General features: G+C 38.6%; 1 protein-coding gene across 3 annotated transcripts in view; it reads right to left on the bottom strand.

The window, feature by feature from the left end:
- Nucleotides 1-19,941, bottom strand: part of LOC111844187 (tripartite motif-containing protein 16-like) — a 153,578-nt gene that overhangs the window by 124,125 nt on the left and 9,512 nt on the right. For 2 of the 3 annotated variants that reach the window (XM_072707437.1, XM_072707438.1), the window contains exons 5-6: nucleotides 19,534-19,605; nucleotides 4,962-5,847 (exon numbers count right to left, since the gene is read on the bottom strand). In XM_072707437.1, the coding sequence (XP_072563538.1) occupies nucleotides 5,312-5,847; nucleotides 19,534-19,605 (608 nt within the window). In that variant the 3' untranslated portion in view covers nucleotides 4,962-5,311. Of the gene's footprint in view, nucleotides 1-4,961; nucleotides 5,848-19,533; nucleotides 19,606-19,941 lie in introns of those variants that run through there. The other variant, XM_072707439.1, reaches the window with a different exon arrangement.

The raw sequence follows: 19,941 nt of genomic DNA, 5'->3' as shown, positions 1-19,941 counted from the left end.
TGGCTAACATATTTCAGAGTTGTTAGCCAAAACTGAATTGGTTAAACAACATATTTTATATTTTAGATTAGTAGGGCTGACATTCCAAGAAACTGAGTATTCAACATGAGACCATAGTTGGATATTTCAAATGACTATACTGGCTTGTTTGCCATGAAATTGCCCAAGACATATTCAACAGGTTCAATTAAGTTCAATTTCTCAACACGGTATCTCAGGTTGATATGTGCTGTTCACTGCACTGAAGCAGTATTCAAGCAAATTGTCATCTAGGATAAATGAAAGCTGAGGACTTGAAAAATCAACATTTAAAGTCTGCAAACATTTTGAAAACATTTGCCTATAGTTTTAGATACTTGAAAACTGACTCCACTTCAGTAACAGCAAATGTTTGCACTTTTCTTCGTACAACATTTTTCTTCTGCAGCTTCAAAGAAAATAGGGCCAGTTGTTTTTTCAAAGTCTCAGTAAAGTTCTGTACAATGTCATACAGAGGATTCAGGAGATTCAACTGTACCAGATAGAGGGATCAGAGTCTGAGATTAACTCAAATTTCAGTACTTGATGCTTATATTTCTTCCTTACATGGTTTTGCAAGGACTTTATGGAAGATTACTCTCTTGGACAGTTCTCCAGTCCACATACAATAAAGAATCTACTCCCATTTTCATGATATATTTGTTGATGTTTCAAGAGTTTGTCATATGTTGGTTTTCTAGTGGTGCATCGTGGACACTGGTAGGATGCCTACATTGAAATGATTACCTAGGAAGGCCTGCTGAAATTCCTGAAGGTCATTCTGCTCCAGCCAAAGGGAGACTTTGCCAGCTGTCCATAGATGTGCCATTTACTGTTAAGAAGAAAGACTATAAGTGTGTGCAAAATTACATACAATGAAGCAATGTTACATAATTCAAAAATAAATAAATGTTACACAAGCTCACGTTGTGACAAGTAAACAGTTTTCTTGTTTTAGGCCTACAAATTCTTAGCTAAAACAGAATAAAAACAATTATTATTATTATTATTCATAAATTATTATTTTATGTAATTTAAATTATAACATATATATTAGTAAAATTATTACTGAAATTGTTATTTAAATGATACCAACAACCATTAAAATTATCAGTCACCCATCAAACTCTAAAAAAACCCCAACTGGTTACATTGCAAACTATATAAGTCACAACAGATCGTTCTCACCTAGTCAATTTAATTCTTATTTATAGCCAAGGTTTGTCTGTTCCGTCCTTGAGATGTATTACACTAAGTTACTAATTTGCAGTTCTTAACCGTTTGCTAACCATGGTATTTAGGGTGACCAGATAACCTATGTTATAAGCGGTTTCAGATGGATGGATAGATAACTAGAAGTAGCTCAAAGTGTCCGGGATGATATGGATTATCTGGTCACCCTAATGGTGTGTATTTAAATGTAAAATACTTCAGTAAACAACCGTCACAGCAATTAAGCGTTTAAAGCAGAAAACCCTGAATCACGGAATAAATTTTCTCCATAAGATTTGCCATTGACTCTCACATAAAATAAAAAACCCCTTCAACTACTTTAAAGTTCTTATTGGTAGTTATATATAAAAAAGAACTCCTTAGGCTTATCGTCAATCAGTAAAATCGCTCGGATTGTCAAAAAATTACTTGTGGGACTTTTTTTTAATCCGCTCTTCATAATTTTAAATTGCCTTCTGATGGTTAAATTATTTCAAAACATTTTCCCCCGTTTTAAAAAATTATTTTATGACTACCTTTCTGCCTTTCAAAAGCTCTCAATAGTCTTCTGAGAGTGCTCTCCAAAAACCTCGTAACCCCCCCGCACGAGCCACACTCTACCCAGAGTCGTCAGCCGCATGCGCATGCGCAGGTTGTGGAAGCGCATTTTTAACCGGAAATACGTAATCGTAGGGTATCTTTACATCCGCCGGTTTTAAAAAAATGGCGCAAGCAGTGACGTCTTCTTGCAGTGTACCGGGCTGTTCTTGTAATGCCCAGAAGCAGCCACATCTATCTTTTCATTCCTTCCCTCTTAATGGTGAAGTTCGACGTAAATGGATTCTGGCTATCCGGCGGGATGAAGGACCAAACTTCACAGTTAAAAAGGGGAGCACTTACGTCTGCAGCAGACACAGCAAACACCGTACTTTAAGCACAAATGTAGAGGCATGCCCGAGCGAAACACTGTAATTAGTGTAAAAAAGAGCAAATGTGAAACAAGCGCAAATATTTTAGCCCAAGTTTTTAAAAAAGAATAAAAGCCGTAATCAGTTTAACAGTTTTATTTCAATGTAAAATAGAAAATATTTCACCAAACGCGAAAATCCATCGATAGAGGCTCTGGGTTCCGTCGATGTGCTTAGGGTATTTTATTTTAAACAACACATTGGCCGAAAAGTGCTTCATTACTTAGAAAACGTTATGATTAAGGGGTTTATTTGAAATGTGCATGTCCGTGGTTTTGCCTTGTGTGTGTGTGGGCGTGCGCTCGCACGAGTGTGAACAAACATTTACTGAAAAAGCCTGTTTATTAAAATAACTAAGGCGTTATTCTATAAAAGTTGCAAAATGTTTTTGATGTATGTCGCTAAATACCGGGCACTAGTTCCTATAGCTAATACAGGTAATTAAATAAACCGGGGCCAACTTCTTTAAAATTAACTAACAAAATACAGCTAAAATGTTTTTTGATGCTTGTTGCCTAAATGATTTACATCAGTAACATCACGCTCATACTATTTAAAAATTTCGCTACAACAAAACGATCCTTATACATTTAAAGAAATAACTCAAATAAGAATTAAGAACCCCTTAATATCCCAAAGAACCACATGAATAACATGTAGAACCAATCACTACATAAAATGGTTCTTTAGTAGGTTATAGTTCTTTGTGGAACCACACAGGCTTCTAAAGAACCACTTAAGAACCATTATTTTTCTGTGTGCACTCAATTGCCGTGTGTTCGTGCTACACATTGAAATTCTGAGGACATCCATCATAAACATCTCACAAATGAAGACAGTTGGTGAAGACCAAGCCCCATTGTAGCACCATACACTGTTTGTGTCATTTGTTGCTGATTTCTTTAAAGTAGCATAGGGCAAAGCATGTCCCACTTTACCTAATGTCCCACTTTTACTGAACTCATCCTATTATTATGCAGATGTACAGGTAAAATGCATGCAACCTATTTTGAGACTACTTGACTTAGTTTATTAATAATAGGCTAATGATGTAATAATTATAATTAATTAGTAGCGCACAAAAGCTCACGATTAAGTTGTAATGGAACTACTTCGAAGTAAGTTCACCTGTTGTCATTAAAAAAAAATTTGGCTGCGACCTCGTTTGACCCTATTTTATAAAATACTTTGAACTCAAACGAGAAACTACCTCGTATTTGAAACGAAGTACATGAGGGGAATACAAAAATACTTTGCGGTGTATCTTGTCATGAATGATGAATATGGATAGAAAACACGTTTTGATAAAAATGTGGCATGAAAATTAATTACTCATATTTCCTTTAGCGTTTTCAGATGCTCTTAATGCCTGAAGCAGGTAATGGCGGGATTGGGCGAGTAAATGTTGTGAAAATGGTGTCCTTACCAAGGTTTCTATATTTATTTCAAAACATTCCACTGTTTATCCCCAAATAATTTTTTTAAGTCCATTGATGCTATTATTATGCCTTTTATCTGGGGGTATAAGGCCCACAAGGATATCAAAGATCCACCTTCAGAAATCAAGGGAGCATGGGGGGTTGGGATTACCATGTTTCATACATTATTATTAGACTGCCAATGTGAGAGCTATGGTATATTGGCAATATGGATATCAAGTGGAGGACATCTCAGGCCTGCCTCCATGGCTTGCTATTTAAATTGGTCTAACCTCGAGCACGTCTCTCCCAGCTCTCCTTTTCGCGTCACCTAAACCTCCTGCGACATTGAAAAATTATCACTTTATAGTGGCCAACGCTCAGAGGAGTTGGAATCAAATTCGGAAATCTTGTAAACTCCCTGACACATCAGTTCATGCCCCAATCTGGCAAAACCATTGCTTCTTGCCATCCTTAACAGACATGACCTTTAAGGATTGGAGTAGAAAGGGTATAATAGCCTTGAAAGATCTTTATGTTGGTGGATGCTTTGCGTCATTTGAACAGCTTCAATCAAAGTTTTCCCTCCATACACAGTTCTTTAGGTACTTACAACTGAGGAATTATGTAAGGCAGAATATACCGGCATTTGACTCTATTCCAAAAGATATTGCGTTGTATAAGTTGTTGTTGGGCCCCCCAGATGCAAGACATTTAATTTCGGATCTTGTTAGAATATTTGCTGGTAACCTGAATACGTCTACAGACAAAATAAGAAGTGCATGGGAAGCAGAGCTGGATATTAAGATTGATAGTGACATTTGGACTAATACTCTCGGTGGAATTAAAACCTGTTCTATTAATTCCAGATTACATCTTATTCAATTTAAGGTTGCGCACAGACTGCACTATGCCAAAGTTAGATTGCATAGACTTTCTCCAGATCTGTCACCCATGTGCGATCGATGTATGGAAGCAGAGGCCACCCTAGCACACCATTTCTGGTTGTGCCCTAAACTTAGGGATTTTTGGTGTTCCATATTTAAATGGTACGCTCATATATTTAACATCAATTTGTCGCCAGACCCTGAAACAGCGTTATTTGGATATTCAACTGCACTGGAGAATATTGATCATAACATTCGTCCAGTCTTGGTATGTGGTACGGTGATTGCCAAGAGAATTTTAATAAAATGTCTGCCGCCCCCTGTTGGCCAAAGCATCACCGCTGCGATATCAGGCTGCTGCGCTCAGTCACCAGAGAGCACGGATTAAGTGTGTTACTCAGTTACACTCTGGGCAGCGCTGAGCCCGGACATTAATAGGATAGAATAGGAAGCCTTTATTGTCAGTGTACACGTAGCAAATACAAAATATAGACAGAAATATATAAAATATACATATAGAGGGGAGGGGAAAAGCTCCTCCTACTCATCAGGCTTACATTTTATTTTATTCAGAATCAGAATTCACTGTATTGATACAACTGCATGTACTATGATTTTGTTTTGGCAGTTTTGATGCATTCACAGACAACACAGAACGTAAGTCAGAGAAAAACAGTCATTTTCCATGGGTTTGGCAAGCTGAACAAACATTCATTTATTTTTGTCTGACACTTGTCACACTTCTGAAGACTAAAAAGGGTTATGACACTCTGATAAGGTAAAAATGATTCCTCCAGCACACAGTGAGCTATCCCAGCATGCACAGGGACACGGAGGAGTTTATATAATTAACCCCAAACCCTGGATAGAGGGGCTCAGTGAATGAGAAAGTGAAGCTGTACAGGAGGGTCAGTCCATCAGAGGAGACTCTGTAGAAGGACAGAGTACCAGCCCCCCAGTCCAGATACACTCCTACTCTGTGGGAGCCTGAGGGCTTTCTGGGTATGACAGTCTCTTTATTATTGTGATGGACAGAATAACTGTCAGTAGAGCAGCTCAGACTCCATGACTTCTCATTGTATCCAAGCAGACAGTCATTATTGCGTCCTTTCCTCCTGATTCCTTTATAAGTCACTCCTATCCAGGCTCCATCTCCACTCCACTCAGCCTCCCAGTAACAGCGGCCAGTCAGACTCTCTCTGCACAGAACTTGGTTCCAGTAGTCAAATCTCTCTGGATAATCAGGATATGGCTGCTTTGCCCCCCGTGTTGCCTTCCTGCTCCCCCCTGACAGAGACAAGTATCTGTTTGCTGTGTTGGGGTCCAGCATCAGCTGGCAGGAGTCTGTAGGCAAGAGGAAGAGCGATTAATCCCATCACAAAGCCCAGCATCTCCATCATTATCACTGTCACACCTCACACACTCACTAACACAGAACTCGCTCCAATACACACATTTTATTCCCAATATACTCATGTAGCCGCCCGAGTCTGCGGCGCTCCGGCTGCCCCCTGCGCTGTGAGACATGCCGCGCTGAGAGACTCGCTGGGGACCGAACTGCGCTTTAGCCTGCGCTCTATTATTCTGTATGATACAAAAAATATAAAACAGCACAGCGTCCCCTAACGAAGCAGGAATTCAAGTATGTGAAATAGCTCAGGAAATGCTGCGCGTGCTGAATTAACAGGATTAATTACAGGTAAATAAAATTACAAACAACATTCATCAAACATATTAACCATAAAATTATGCGACAAGGGGCCGGCTTATTATGCATAATGAATGATTTATGAAGCTCTCATCTTTAATGCACTATAGATACCTTCATAATGCATTATAATGGTCGGTATAAGCATTAAGGATGCTTTGTATTGCATTATGAAGGTATCTATTGTGCCTCATAGATGACTGTCATAAAGCATTCATAAAGCGTTATAATCATGGCTATAATAAGAACATAAGAACATAAGAAATATACAAACGAGAGGAGGCCATTCTGCCCATCGAGCTCGCTTGGGGAGAACTTAACTAATAGCTCAGAGTTGTTAAAATCTTATCTAGAACTGATTTAAAGGAACCCAAGGATTCAGCTTGCACTACATTATCAGGAAGACTATTCCATACTCTGACTACACGGTGTGTAAAGAAGTGCTTCCTTAAATCCAGTTTGAAATGTTCTCCCGCTAATTTCCACCTATGGCCACGAGTTCTTGTATTTGAACTAATGCTGAAGTAACTATTCGGTTGAACAGCATCCAAACCTGTTAGAATCTTATAGACCTGGATCATGTTCCCCCTCAGTCTCCTTTGCTTGAGGCTGAACAGATTTAGCTCAAATAACCTTTCCTCGTATGACATTCCTCTAAGACCAGGAATCATTCTTGTGGCCCTACGCTGCACCTTTTCTAAGGCCGCTATGTCCTTTTTAAGATATGGTGACCAAACCTGTACACAATATTCTAGGTGAGGTCTCACCAAGGAATTGTATAATCTTAGCATTACCTCCCTTGACTTAAACTCCACACACCTGGAGATATACCCCAACATCCTATTGGCCTTTTTTATTGCTTCCCTGCACTGGCGAGAATGAGACATGGAAGCATCAACATACACACCAAGGTCTTTCTCATAATCAGCTACCTTTATTTCAGTAGGTCCCATAAAATACCTGTACTTTATATTTCTGCTCCCTACATGGAGTACCTTACATTTGTCTATGTTAAATTTCATCTGCCAGGTGTCAGCCCAGTCACTAATTAAATTAAGATCCCGCTGTAGCTGCTGAGCTGCTAGTTCAGTATCTGCTACACCACCCACCTTGGTGTCATCTGCAAATTTCACCAGTTTACTGTATATATTGGTGTCTATATCATTTATGTAAATAAGGAACAAAAGTGGTCCTAAAATTGAACCCTGCGGTACCCCACTATGAACGCAGGCCCACTGTGACATCGAGCCTCTTATAACTACTCGCTGCTTCCTATCCGTTAACCAGTTATCAATCCAAGTCGCTACAGTTCCTAAAATACCTGTCGCTTTGAGTTTAAGTGAGAGCCTCTTGTGGGGAACAACATCAAAAGCCTTTTGGAAATCTAAATAGATGACATCATAGGCCTTCTTATCATCAACTTCCTGAGTAGCTTCCTCAAAAAACTCCAACAGATTTGTTAAACAGGATCTACCTCTCCTAAATCCATGCTGGCTATCCCTCAAAATGTTATTTGAGTCCAGGTAATCTACCATTTTCTCTTTGATTATAGCCTCCATAACTTTACCAGTTATACAAGTTAGACTGATTGGCCTATAGTTTGACAAATTACTTCTATCCCCTTTTTTGAAAATGGGCGTTATGTTGGCATGCTTCCAATCAGAAGGTACCACACCTTCAGATAAGGATTTTTGAAACAGTAATGTTAAGGGTCGGCAAATAATATCCCTCATCTCTTTTAACACTATAGGTAAGATGCCATCAGGGCCCTGTGATTTATTTATTTTGAGCTTAGCTAGGCTTTGCAAAACATCAGCTTCAGTTATATATATATTAGTTATAGACGATGTTGGATTAGTAATAAGAACTGGTAAGTTACTAGTGTCCTCAACAGTGAATACCCGTGCAAAACTATCATTGAACTCATTTACTATGTCAATGTCGTTTTCAATTATAAGACCCTTACTATCCTGCAGATTAGTGATTTCAGCTTTTAGAGCTCTTTTAGAGTTAAAATACTGGAAGAAACTTTTAACGTCATCCTTAGCCTCCAATGCGATCTTCCTTTCGACATTCCTTTTAGCTCGTCTAATGCCATTTTTTAATTCAGCCTGTAGATTTAGATACTCTTGCTTTATTATGTCATCATCAGTTATTTTCCATCTCTGGAACAATGCCCTTTTCCTCCTTACTTTATACTTTATGTCCCTATTAAACCACCTAGGTTGCAATTTCCTAGATTTATTCTTGCTAGAAACAGGTATGAAGTCCTCTTGTACTTGCAATAATGTGCTTTTAAAAAATTCCCATGCCTCTTCAACAGTTTTGTTAATTAACTCCATCCAGTTCACAGTTTCTAGTTTTAATCTCATACAATTGAAGTTAGCCTTCCTAACATTATATATTTTTGATTTGGACTTTGCTCTTCGGGCACTAAACTTAACCTCAAATTTAACCATGTTATGATCGCTACTGTCAAGTGGTTCTAAAACATCTAATTTACCAATCCTGTCCTGGTTATTAGACAAAACAAGATCAAGAATGGCATCTCCCCTGGTAGGGGTGTTAACAAGCTGAATAAAAAAACAATCCTGTACTAATTCCACCATGTCAAGTTCATTTTCAGAAGAGCCAGCAACAATGTCCCACTGCATCCCCGGTAGATTAAAATCACCCATAACTACCACATCATTTTTATTGCTCATAATCCTAATATCACTGTATAACAATCTGCTTTCCTCAGCAGCTACATTGGGTGCTCTGTAACAAACACCGACAATTAGGCTGTTTGAGTTTGTAGCATCTAATTTTACCCATATAGCTTCCGTACTTTTACTTATATCAGTAAGCTCCCTTGCCTGCAAGTTTTCCTTTACATATACTGCAACACCACCTCCCTTCTTACCTATACGGTCTTTACGGAACAATGTGTAACCATCCATATTATATTCTTGTCCATCCTTATCACTCAACCACGTTTCAGTTATTGCTATAATATCATAAGATGTTGTGTAATAATGTGTTGTGCTTTTTTATAAATATTTATAGCCGTGTTTAGAATGCCTTATGAGTGCAGTATAATTAAGCAGTAACATATGAGAAGAGTGTGCTTGTACTCAGATATATCACAGCTGTGATTCGGTAAAAGGCACAAGGCCGCAGGCCACCAGAAAAAAAAAAAGTTCTCATAACGTCAGTGCAAGAGGGACGGGCTATCGCGTCCAAACCGTCCGCATACCTGGATAATTCAGTCAATAACCAATATAGTTTTGTCTAAAATTTCCGGTGCCAGCAGTAAAACAACTAGCCAGCTTATTAGCGAGTAACTTTGCATTGTAAATTAAAACCATGCCGCAGGTCTAATAAATAAAATATTGTGGCACTTGAGTGGCGAAGAGATCATTAGGCAGACTGCAAAGTTCAGTTATTGGCATCTTTAATTGCGCGATCGTTAAAAGGACAAAAGGAGGTAAAACATCAAGCAAAAATAAACTCACTCACACAGGTGTTCTGTCATAAAATACTACCTATCGAGACGTGCTATCGAGTCTTTCTGCGCATGTGCAGTACCACCGTCTTGGGATTAGGGTTAGGTTTTAGGGGTTAGGGTTAAGGTAAGGGTTTTAGGGATTTTGGGGGGTTAGGGTAAGAGTTAGGGTTATGGCTATCGATTAGCACTACGGTAGCATTTTTCGACAAGGCAGCATATATCGACAGAACACCGGCTCTACGTTGGGGCAAGAGGGGGCAACGCCCCCTTAAGCAAACGTCCTGCCCTCTTAAATCAAACTTTTAGAAGTTGAGGAAGAAGATAATAGATTACCCACAAACTAAATATAGACAATATTTACTACAGTAGCTGAAAAATCCACTGAAAAAGACACAAACGAGATGATAAGTTTCACTTCTTGTTCGCTCTCTCCTTCCGCATTGTTTGTGCGCGGGCTCACACAGCACTCGGCAGAGATCCCCCACTCACCCTCCCCCCAGGTAAACATCCAATCACTGTTAGTATGTCTCAGTAGGCAGGGCAGAGCGAAATGAGCTGCGCGATTGCGGGAAGCAACAATCTCTCTCGTCAAAATCATAACGACTCGTGAGATCATGGTTCGAATTACGGGGGTTACTGGGGGGTACAGTACCTCCCGATCAAGACCAAGACCCCCCCCCAAATAGACAAAAATAGCAGTTTGGGGGGGGGGGGGGTCTTAACATGTTTCTTTTTTTTTTTTTAAAGAAAGATAACCTCACCTTTTAGGAAAATTTTATGTAAAACGATTTCAGATACCCAGTGTTGCCAACTTAGCGACTTTGTCGCTATATTTAGCGAGTTTTTAGACCTCTCTGGCGACTCGTTTTCAAAAAAGCGACTAGCGACAAATCTAGCGACTTTTTCTAGTGTTATTGGAGACTTTTGGAGATTCTGACGTGGAAGCACGTATCGTTACTCTCCTGACCGAGCAGCGGGTGCTACCGTAGGCTCCCCTCCCGTCCCAAAGCATTCACAGGCGAACAGTCCTCACGCAGCAGCCCCGCCCAGCTGCAGTCAGAGCAGGAAATGTTCACCTTTCCGCGTCCAGACTGCAAATGAATTGCGCATGCGCGAAGCCACCACTGCCTGATCATGCCCTGGCTTATTGCCAAAAAATCCGCGAAGTATGACAGTTTTTAAGAATGAGTTTTTTTTTTTTTTTTTAATGCAAGAATCAGATCATACAAGAACAGGGAAGAAAGACATTGATATAGTTGTACAACGTCCAATCATACAGAAAAACAAACAAACAAAGATCTTTGGTTTGCATTTAACAGATTAATATCCATACAGATAAGTGCAGAGAGAAGAAAAATAAGTAAATAAAATATTACATAAAGTTACATCCTCTCAGAAAATTTGTCAAAATGCACCAAAAACTACACTTTTTTTGTTATTCGTAAGTCTAAGAGAGGAAACAAGATGGCTAAATTCAGCAAGGAAGAGGGTGAAAGATACAGGAGATTTACGCCATTTTTGTTTATGAATAAAAAACTTTGCATTCAATATGATAAAATTAACAACAAATTCAGCAGATGGTAGCTTTGGGTTTTCATAATAAAATATAATATCCTTGAGGTCAAAGGTATGGGTCACATTTGTAAGGTTAGAAACATAAACACTTAAGTCAATCCATAATTTTTTAGTAATACCACAATCAAAAAACAGGTGAGCAGCAGTTTCCTCCACAATTCCACAAAAAGAGCAAGACTCATCAACATCAGAATATCTCGAAATCGTCGAATTAACTGGATAAATTTTATGAAGAATTTTAAAGTGAATCTCCTTAACTTTGTTAGAGATACAAAACTTATTTGGTAACAGCCAGGCCTTTCTCCAATTTACATTTGTTATAAATGAACCCCAGTAAAACTTCCCTCTTGGAGTAATTTTTCTTTTTGACTGAAAAATCTTGTGAATATGTTTATTATTATATTTTCGATCTAAAATATTAATTCCATCCAAGCGTAAAGATGGATAAACAATATTGCCCTTATTAAATTTAAGGTAATTTTTAGTCAACTGAATTAAGCCAGTCGGTATAGCTTTCATTAAGGTATTATATTCCTTTGGTGGGACTGGAAAATTATGAAGACTCGTAAATTGTTCATAAGATAACATGTTACCGGAATCGTCAAACACAGATAGAATACAATTAAAGTTGTTATTAAACCATCTAGGGGAAAAAAGAGACCTATTTCTGACAGTTATATCTGCATTATTCCAAATTATAACTTTGTGGGGGGAGAAGCTGTGAATAAAACACAGTTTCCATGAAAGAAGGCATTGCTGATGAAAATTGGATAAGGAAATAGGTAATTTACTGGGAAGGAAATTGCATTTTAATAAAAAAAGGTAAGCCACCAAGTTGGTCAAAGATCTTATTTGGAATGAAAAACCATACGGACATTGGATTTTTAAGGCATCGCTTCAGCCAATTTACATTAAACGTATTCACTGTATCAGCAAAATCCAAAAAATCCCGACCACCTTCGCTCTTAGAGGTAGCAAGCATTTCTCTTTTTAATTTGTGGGGCCTATTTTTCCAAACAAAATCTAAAAATAGTTTATTAATTTCCTTTATGGTTTTATCGCTGACAAATAAAGAATGAGCAGAATATACAAAACGAGAAAGCCCTTCAACCTTAGACAAAAGAACACGACCGTATAAAGAGAGATCCCTTTGAAGCCAGTTGTTAAAAATATATTTAGTTTTAATAATTTTATCAGAAAAGTTTAAATTATGTCTACAAATTAAATTTCTTGTGATATGAATTCCTAAATATTTTACACTATTCTTAACTGGAATACCTTCTAAGAGTACATCATCTATATCATGAACAGAGATAATTTCACACTTCGACATGTTAAGTTTTAGACCTGAGGCACAAGAAACTAATTCCAGAGCTTTTAGTAGCTGCTTTTTGTCTTTCAAGAACAGCGTAGTATCATCCGCTAACTGTGCAATTTTGAATTCCTTATCAAATACACTAATTCCTTTCAAATTATTATCTTGGGTGATTCTTAAACAGAGTAACTCTGTGGCTAAAATAAATAAAAATGGGGAGATTGGACAGCCCTGTCTGACTCCACGATGGACGTCAAATCTCTTAGAGGTGTCAAAGTTCACAATCACTGAGCTGTTAATACCCTTGTAAAACATGGTAACAGTCTCAATAAAAGCTTTACCAAACCCAAATAATTCCAGAGTACGAAATATAAATTTGTGTTCTATGGAGTCAATAGCTTTATGAAAATCAAGAAAGAGTATGAGACCGTCAGAACAGATTGAGTTGGAATAATCCAGCAGGTCTAATACTAATCTTATGTTGATAGAAATGTGCCAGCCTTTCATAAAACCAGACTGACATTCTGAAATAATGTTTCCTAAACCATAGCTTAATCTTTTGGCATACACAGAGGCTAGTATTTTATAATCTAATGTTAACAAAGAAATGGGCCTCCAATTATCGATTATTAAAGGCAGTGGCGTGCACAGACATTTTGGGGGGCAAGTGCTCCAGGGGGAAAAAAGGGCACTTTTTGCATATGTGGAAAACCTTTTCTTTTTATAATAAAAAAAACGCACAGGTTAAATGCAATTTGACTTTTATTTCAAAACATTCTCTAAAAATCAAAAATCACACCACAAAAAGATAAAATCTGTATCCAACTCTAAACTATATACATACATATTCACAACACAGTGCGTAAATGTCTGCGAGCATCGCTGAGTCAGTAACAACCAGTTAGGCTAAAGACTGCATCTTTAGACAGTTGGACGGTGTTCTAACTTTCTCACAGGAGACACCTACTAAAGACAGTCAAAGACATTAATTTCAATCTTACCAAAGTAGGACAGTAGTTGACGTTAGTTATGGAAAGGCTAATCCACAAAAACGGAGAAACGTCCATAATTCTATTATTCATAATCATGTCAAGGTTTTAGGTTTTTCTGCAGTTCCATCTCTAAAAAGTGTGATGTCTTCCCGTCACTGACTTCAGTTTGAAAACTTTGTATTTATTCACAGATTTCCGTGAGATCATCCTAAAATTTGTAACGAAAAATGGGCTCAAAAGAGCCCTCTGCCTAACGGCATGTAGCCTATAGCATAACGTGATATTTTCAATAGTGTATGCAAAAAGGTCGGAATTGATGGAGAGTGGGGTTGCCTAAATGGTTTAGGTTACATTTTAAATGTGTCGTTTTTTTGTTTATCCATATGGATGGATGGAGGGGGCAAGCTGGCAAAGTTTGTCATGTGCAGTTTCTGACAGGCTACTTCACAACAAAACAATTGCAGGTTGGTCTTAGAGGGCAAACAGAATAATTTCACTCGATTCATGGGTTACCTGACTGGTTGGGAAGGGAAAGAGCTGCCGTGTTGTCCGCCGTGGCTCCCAGTCGCTATAGTTAGCCTACTATGCCTACTCCAAGTAGTCCTATGTCATGCCGCTGCTACACGCCTCACAACAAATGAACTGCAAGCGTGTTCACGTGACACGGTGACAGTGAAAAAGCGACAGGGTTCGGGTGTCTTTGAAGAAGGGGCACAAATCAAGCCATTATTTTCACACCTTTTTAAATCGCGCAGCTTTAAAAAAAAAAAAAAATCACGTCTTTCAAAAGGGCACTTTTTTGGACTGAGGGCAAAAGGGCAAGTGCTTCAGCACCACCTCGTCTCTATCTGTGCACGCCAGTGATCAAAGGATCCTTATCTGGTTTAGGTATAAGAGAGATGACTCCCTGTTTCATAGTATTCCTTGTACATATGAAATAAAGGTAATTTGATAAACTCCCAAAACTGAAGATAAAATTCAGCTGAAAGCCCGTCGATCCCAGGGGATTTACCTTTTTTCATTTTATGTAAAGCTTGTTTAATTTCATCAATATTTAAAGGTGAATCACAAATTTGTCTGTACTCTAAATCAATATCTTTAATATGGTGTTTAATTAAATCAATAAATTCTTCAGAAATATTGTAGTTAAAATTAGAGGTATAAAGGCCACCATAGAATTTAGCAACAAAATCTGATATTACTCTTTGGTCTTCTGAAATGACTCCATCTATATTAAGTGCAGAAAGAGTCTTCCTCTGACCATTTCGTTTTTCCAGGGCGAAGAAATATCTAGAATTTCTTTCCCCTTCCTCCAGCCATTTAGCACGAGATCTTGTATATGCATCTTTGGTTAAATCTAAGTAGGCTTCATCAAGCTCCAAATTTAGCCTATTTATTTCTAAAGTATCCTCTTCTGTAATATCACTTTTAGCTAGTAAAGCATTAAGTTTATTAACCAACTCCAAATCAGTTTGATGTTTACTCTTTTTAATTTCTTTACTTCTTTTAATTGCTATATGTCTAGCTTTATATTTAAAGAACTCCCATGCTTTTTTATAATCTTCAATTGAGTCAGTGAATAATTCTTTAATAAGATTGATAATACTATCATTGAATTTTTTATCTTTTAACAAAGTATTATTAAGTTTCTGATAGCCCCTAAGTCTCTGGTTATCATGGATGTCACTCAGCTTTAAACAGACCAATTTATGATCTGATAAAGGGGCAATAGCGTGAGAAATATCTTTCACATAACTGACGATGGAAGAAGAAATTAAAAATAAATCAATTCTAGATCTAAAAGAACAAATATTATTTGACCAAGTAAAATCTTTAGTATAAGGATTATAGAATCGCCATGTATCAGTCAGAGAGAGATCCGTACAAATCGAAAAAATTAAGTCATTACTCATCCCACCGTGGAGTCTAGGGGGGTGCCTATCCAAATAATTATCTGTACATTCATTGAAGTCCCCCCCTAAAATAAAATAAGCATCAATATATTTTTTATTTAAATTCTGAAGCTTATCAACTAGGTGAGAAAACATTGCTCTATTGGATGTATTAGAATTATAACCATATACACAGCAAGTTATGAAAGTGGTATTATCTTGTTTGATTATAGCTATAACCCATCTGCCTTCTTCAGAACTTAAAGTTTCTAAAATAGTACCTTTAAAACGGTGTAACATAATTTCAACTCCAGCTGAGTGATTGCTACCATGACTAAAGAAGATTGAGTTTCCCCACTGATTCCTCCAAAAGTTAACATCCGTTTCCCCTGAGTGGATTTCTTGAAGAAAGATAAGGTCAGCTGCACTTTTCTTACAAAATAAAAAAATTGCTTTTCTTTTCAAATTGTCCCGCAAACCTCGAACATTTAGTGTTACAATAGACAAAGACTTGAACTTGAACTCCATGAAAAGATAAAAACCACCAAACAATTTAAAACAAACAACGAAAGAGTAGTTCCCTTTAGCTTAACCCTAAACGAGAAGGGAGAGGTGGTTAATAACCTAATTATATTGACTTTAAGGTGAAATAAATAAAATAAATGAGGTCAAGATTAATCATCAAAATAACAACAACCAAGGCTAAATAAACATAGTAACTATCCTGTTACTAAGAATGGCACAAATGGCGTTGTTTACCGTTTTAAGTCTTCTAGAACAACGCATGAGAGAGGTAGCCAGTGTCCTTAAAACTCAGCTTAGGTAACGTCCGCGTAGAATACTTGCTTCCCATCAATCAAGGCAAAGGAGCTGCGGAAGCTTGCTCTTTTGCCCTCCTCGCGTGCCTTCTTCACGAGTGGCCAGAGCTTGTCCCGCGCTGCTCTATCTTCAGGAGATAAAGGCTCCGAAAGATGAAGTTTGTTTTCGCGCAGAAATTTGCAGCCCTTGGCAGCGCTCCAAACCATGTCACGGATGTGACGTAGTGAGAAGAGGATTATGATCGATCTGGCCTTACCCTCCGATCGTTTCGGACCCAGACGGTGGGTGACATCAACACTGTCCTGGAGTCTGTCTCCAATCCCAGGAGCAACCTTTTCTAGTACGTTAAGGCCACGCTTCTGACATCTTCGCTTTCTTTTTCCGCAACACCGTGCAACTTTAGGCACCATCTCCAACTGTAACGGCTACATTCCTGTACACCTGCTTTCATTGACTTATTTTCATTTTTCAGCGCTTGGACTTCTGATTCCAGATGACCAATTGCCTCTTTATGAAAACCAACATCTACAATAAGCTGTTGTACCGTCGCAGTTAGACTATTAATTTGATTCGAGGTAGCTTCAGTGGTAACTTCGATCGCTGAAATTTTCTGAAAAGTCTTATCGTGTTTTAAAGCCAGTTCGCGTATTGCAGCCAAGACATCTTCATTACCATTACCACTGACGATAGATTCCGCACGCTTCGATTTTTTCGCAGCTGGTTTCTGAGGAGTGTCTGTCAGGGCAGCGAGAACGACTTCGTTATCAAAGCCTGGGCAAGTATCAAACCATTGTAATTCTGTATCTCTCTGTGACTTAAGTCCAATGATACTAGAGGCCGAAGCTGAATCTTCAAAGAGTTCAACCACATCAGACGCGTTAGAAGCCATGCTGTCAAGCGCTTGTTTAACTTTCTTCTTTCCTCTTTTTCCCATGCGTAAGTATGTCAAAGGGAATTGTATCACTTTTACAGTTATTGTATGTGCATTATCACCAATCTAAACAATTGGTTATATCACCACTTCACCTTTATGTCCCTGAAGAGCAAACACACAACCACCTACATTGCCGCCATCTTGGCCTCTCTTTTTTAAGAATAAGTAATTCCGCCAGAGTGTCTCTTTGGGGTCATTTTTGCCGGTCCCAAGCCCGGATATAGGAAGAGGGTTGGAATTATGATATAAAAAACAAGAATCGACAGAAGAAAGTTCATTTGTAGTTCTAAACGTATTTAGGGTGTTTTTTAACCACCTTTTGTCTCTCCCACGACATTATTCCTCTCTCCTACAGCGTCCATTATAATTACATGCACATTATGCAAATTAGCCGATGGCGTCATTTAGCGACTTCTAGCGACTTTTGGGACAACCAATAGCGACATTCCTTGCTGAGGAGTTGGCAACAGTGCAGATACCCCTAGTGTGGACCGTACCATTTTAACCACCTCGGCGCTAGAAGCAGCTTAGCCAGTTGGTTGCGTCATTCATTCAAATTGAGCAATTTGTTCGTTGTGATTTCAAGATTCTTTATTCGTCACATACATAGTTATAACAAGTACAACATGTAGTGAAATGATCCCTGACCAATCCTGTTTTTCAGTTTTATATTTCAAGACTTGGTGAATTGATTTTTTCTTTTTCATAACTTAGCCTACCCTTTTTAGTTTTGTTAATATCGGCAATAGTGAAAAGTGTTTTGTTGGGTTCAAATATGTTTGATATAGGCCATCCAATTAAGGTAAATGTCATGTTTTTAGTTGTTTTAATCTGATGAGGAATATTTTATTTTATTTTTTGTTGTTTTATTTTTCAGTTTTCCCCTTGAGGAATTGCCACCTTACTGTAGTCAGAGGCTTTGTGTGCCTCAGTGACCCTAAGAGCTACACCAGCAGAAGCTTAGCCTTCAGGTGGGACCCCCAAGTTGGACAGGTCTTAGGGTAGAGGCTTGACAAAGTGCAATCCAATTACATGACAAAAACCTTTATCTAGAGCACCACCACCACCACCCCAACCCTTTCCCGCCTCCATGGCCACCATGTGCCCCCTTCACATTTCTGTCTGCCCCCTCATATATGCATGTCTAAAACCGGCCCCAACTCTCACTGTCGCCTATGTTCATTTTTTAAACTGGTGGAAATGCAGGCAGATTCTGAAAAGGCATCAAGTGACAACCAGCCCAGCACCGGCTCCGTGTTGGTGGAAATGAGGCATCAGTACAGTGTTCCCAGGTCCAGCCCAAGGTCTGCTTAAAACCCGCCCAACAGAAGCTGAAACTAGCCCAATAAGAGAGAGAGAAGGATTTCTCTCTAAACCAGGTACAGAAAAGCTTGTTCATTTGTTTATTTTCAGCAGGCTAGACTATTGAAATGGTGTCTTCACAGGTCTTGGTAATAAATCAATCAGACAGCTGCAGATCATCCAGAATGCTGCCACCAGAGTCCTCACTAACACCAAGGACTAACACTGGTCCTTAAATCACTGCACTGCCTTCCTGTGCATCACAGCATTGTTTTTAAAATATTATTACTTGTCTACAAGGCACTAAATGGCACTAATTTCCTTGAACGTTGTGAAGCATCCAGACCCTTTAAGTCATCTGGCAAATGTTTACTCAGTGTTCCCAGAATGAAGACCAAGCAGGCTGAAGCAGCTTTTAGTCTCTATGCTCCCTGTCTGTGGAACAAGCTTCCTGAAGACCTGCAGTCTGCTAACACTGTCAGCTCATTATAATCAGGGCTTAAAACGTTATTGTTTGCTGCAGCTTTTCAATAAATTAAATCAGCAGGAGTTTAGTCATACGCTGCATCTACAATGTCACTTCTTTTTAGTTAACTGTTTATTTGTTTTTTGGGCTTTTAGAGTTTTTTAAATTGTCTTTTTAATTGACAATGAACGTGTTTGTAAGTCCCACACCAAAGTTCCGAAGTACCGAAAAAGTACCACAGGTGCAATGGTACTTCTGGTACTGGAACTTCTGGTACTGGTACTCAACCGGAAGTCAATGGAAAAGGGAAAGAACCAAAAGTACCATACCTGATGCAATGGAAAAGCACCCGGAACAAACTTGCCTTACTTTGCAATTGGATTTAAAGTCTACTGAGATAAAAAGCTCATGTAAATGTGAAAGACCAGGAGGCAGCGGGAGAGAGAGAGACGCTCCCCTAGCAGTAGAAAATGAAACACAATAAAACACACTCCACCTCATACAGGGAAAAAGAAGCGTGTGTGTGAACAGACTCACAGTGTAAGAATTCTGCTCTGGTCCTGGGCACTAATTTACTTAAATTTACTTGTGGGAGATGGACTTCACTCACTGTGGAGATAACAACAGTAGGGTATTATCATTATGATGGACAATAACAGGCATTTTAACAAACTGCAAATCATGGTAAGTTACACATAATACAAATTTTTGGTTTCTATAATGTAGAAGAAGCATGTTTCATGTGATCTGAGTTTTGCAGCCAGTAGAATGTGAAGCTCTTTCACCAGTTATCACAAAGATTTAAACTTATTGAAAACCAACTGACTTGGTCACACAAATGTGAGGCTGACTGTACTGCATACTCTCTCTGCATGGTCTACATCAGGGGTGGCCAGTCTTACCCACAAAGGGCCAGTGTGTACGCAGGTCTTTGGGATAACCTTT

The sequence above is a fragment of the Paramormyrops kingsleyae genome, chromosome 25 (genome assembly GCF_048594095.1).
Source record: "Paramormyrops kingsleyae isolate MSU_618 chromosome 25, PKINGS_0.4, whole genome shotgun sequence".
NCBI classification, from domain to species: domain Eukaryota; kingdom Metazoa; phylum Chordata; class Actinopteri; order Osteoglossiformes; family Mormyridae; genus Paramormyrops; species Paramormyrops kingsleyae.
Note: the sequence above shows the minus strand (reverse complement) of the source record. Positions and strands in the feature narration are given on the sequence as shown.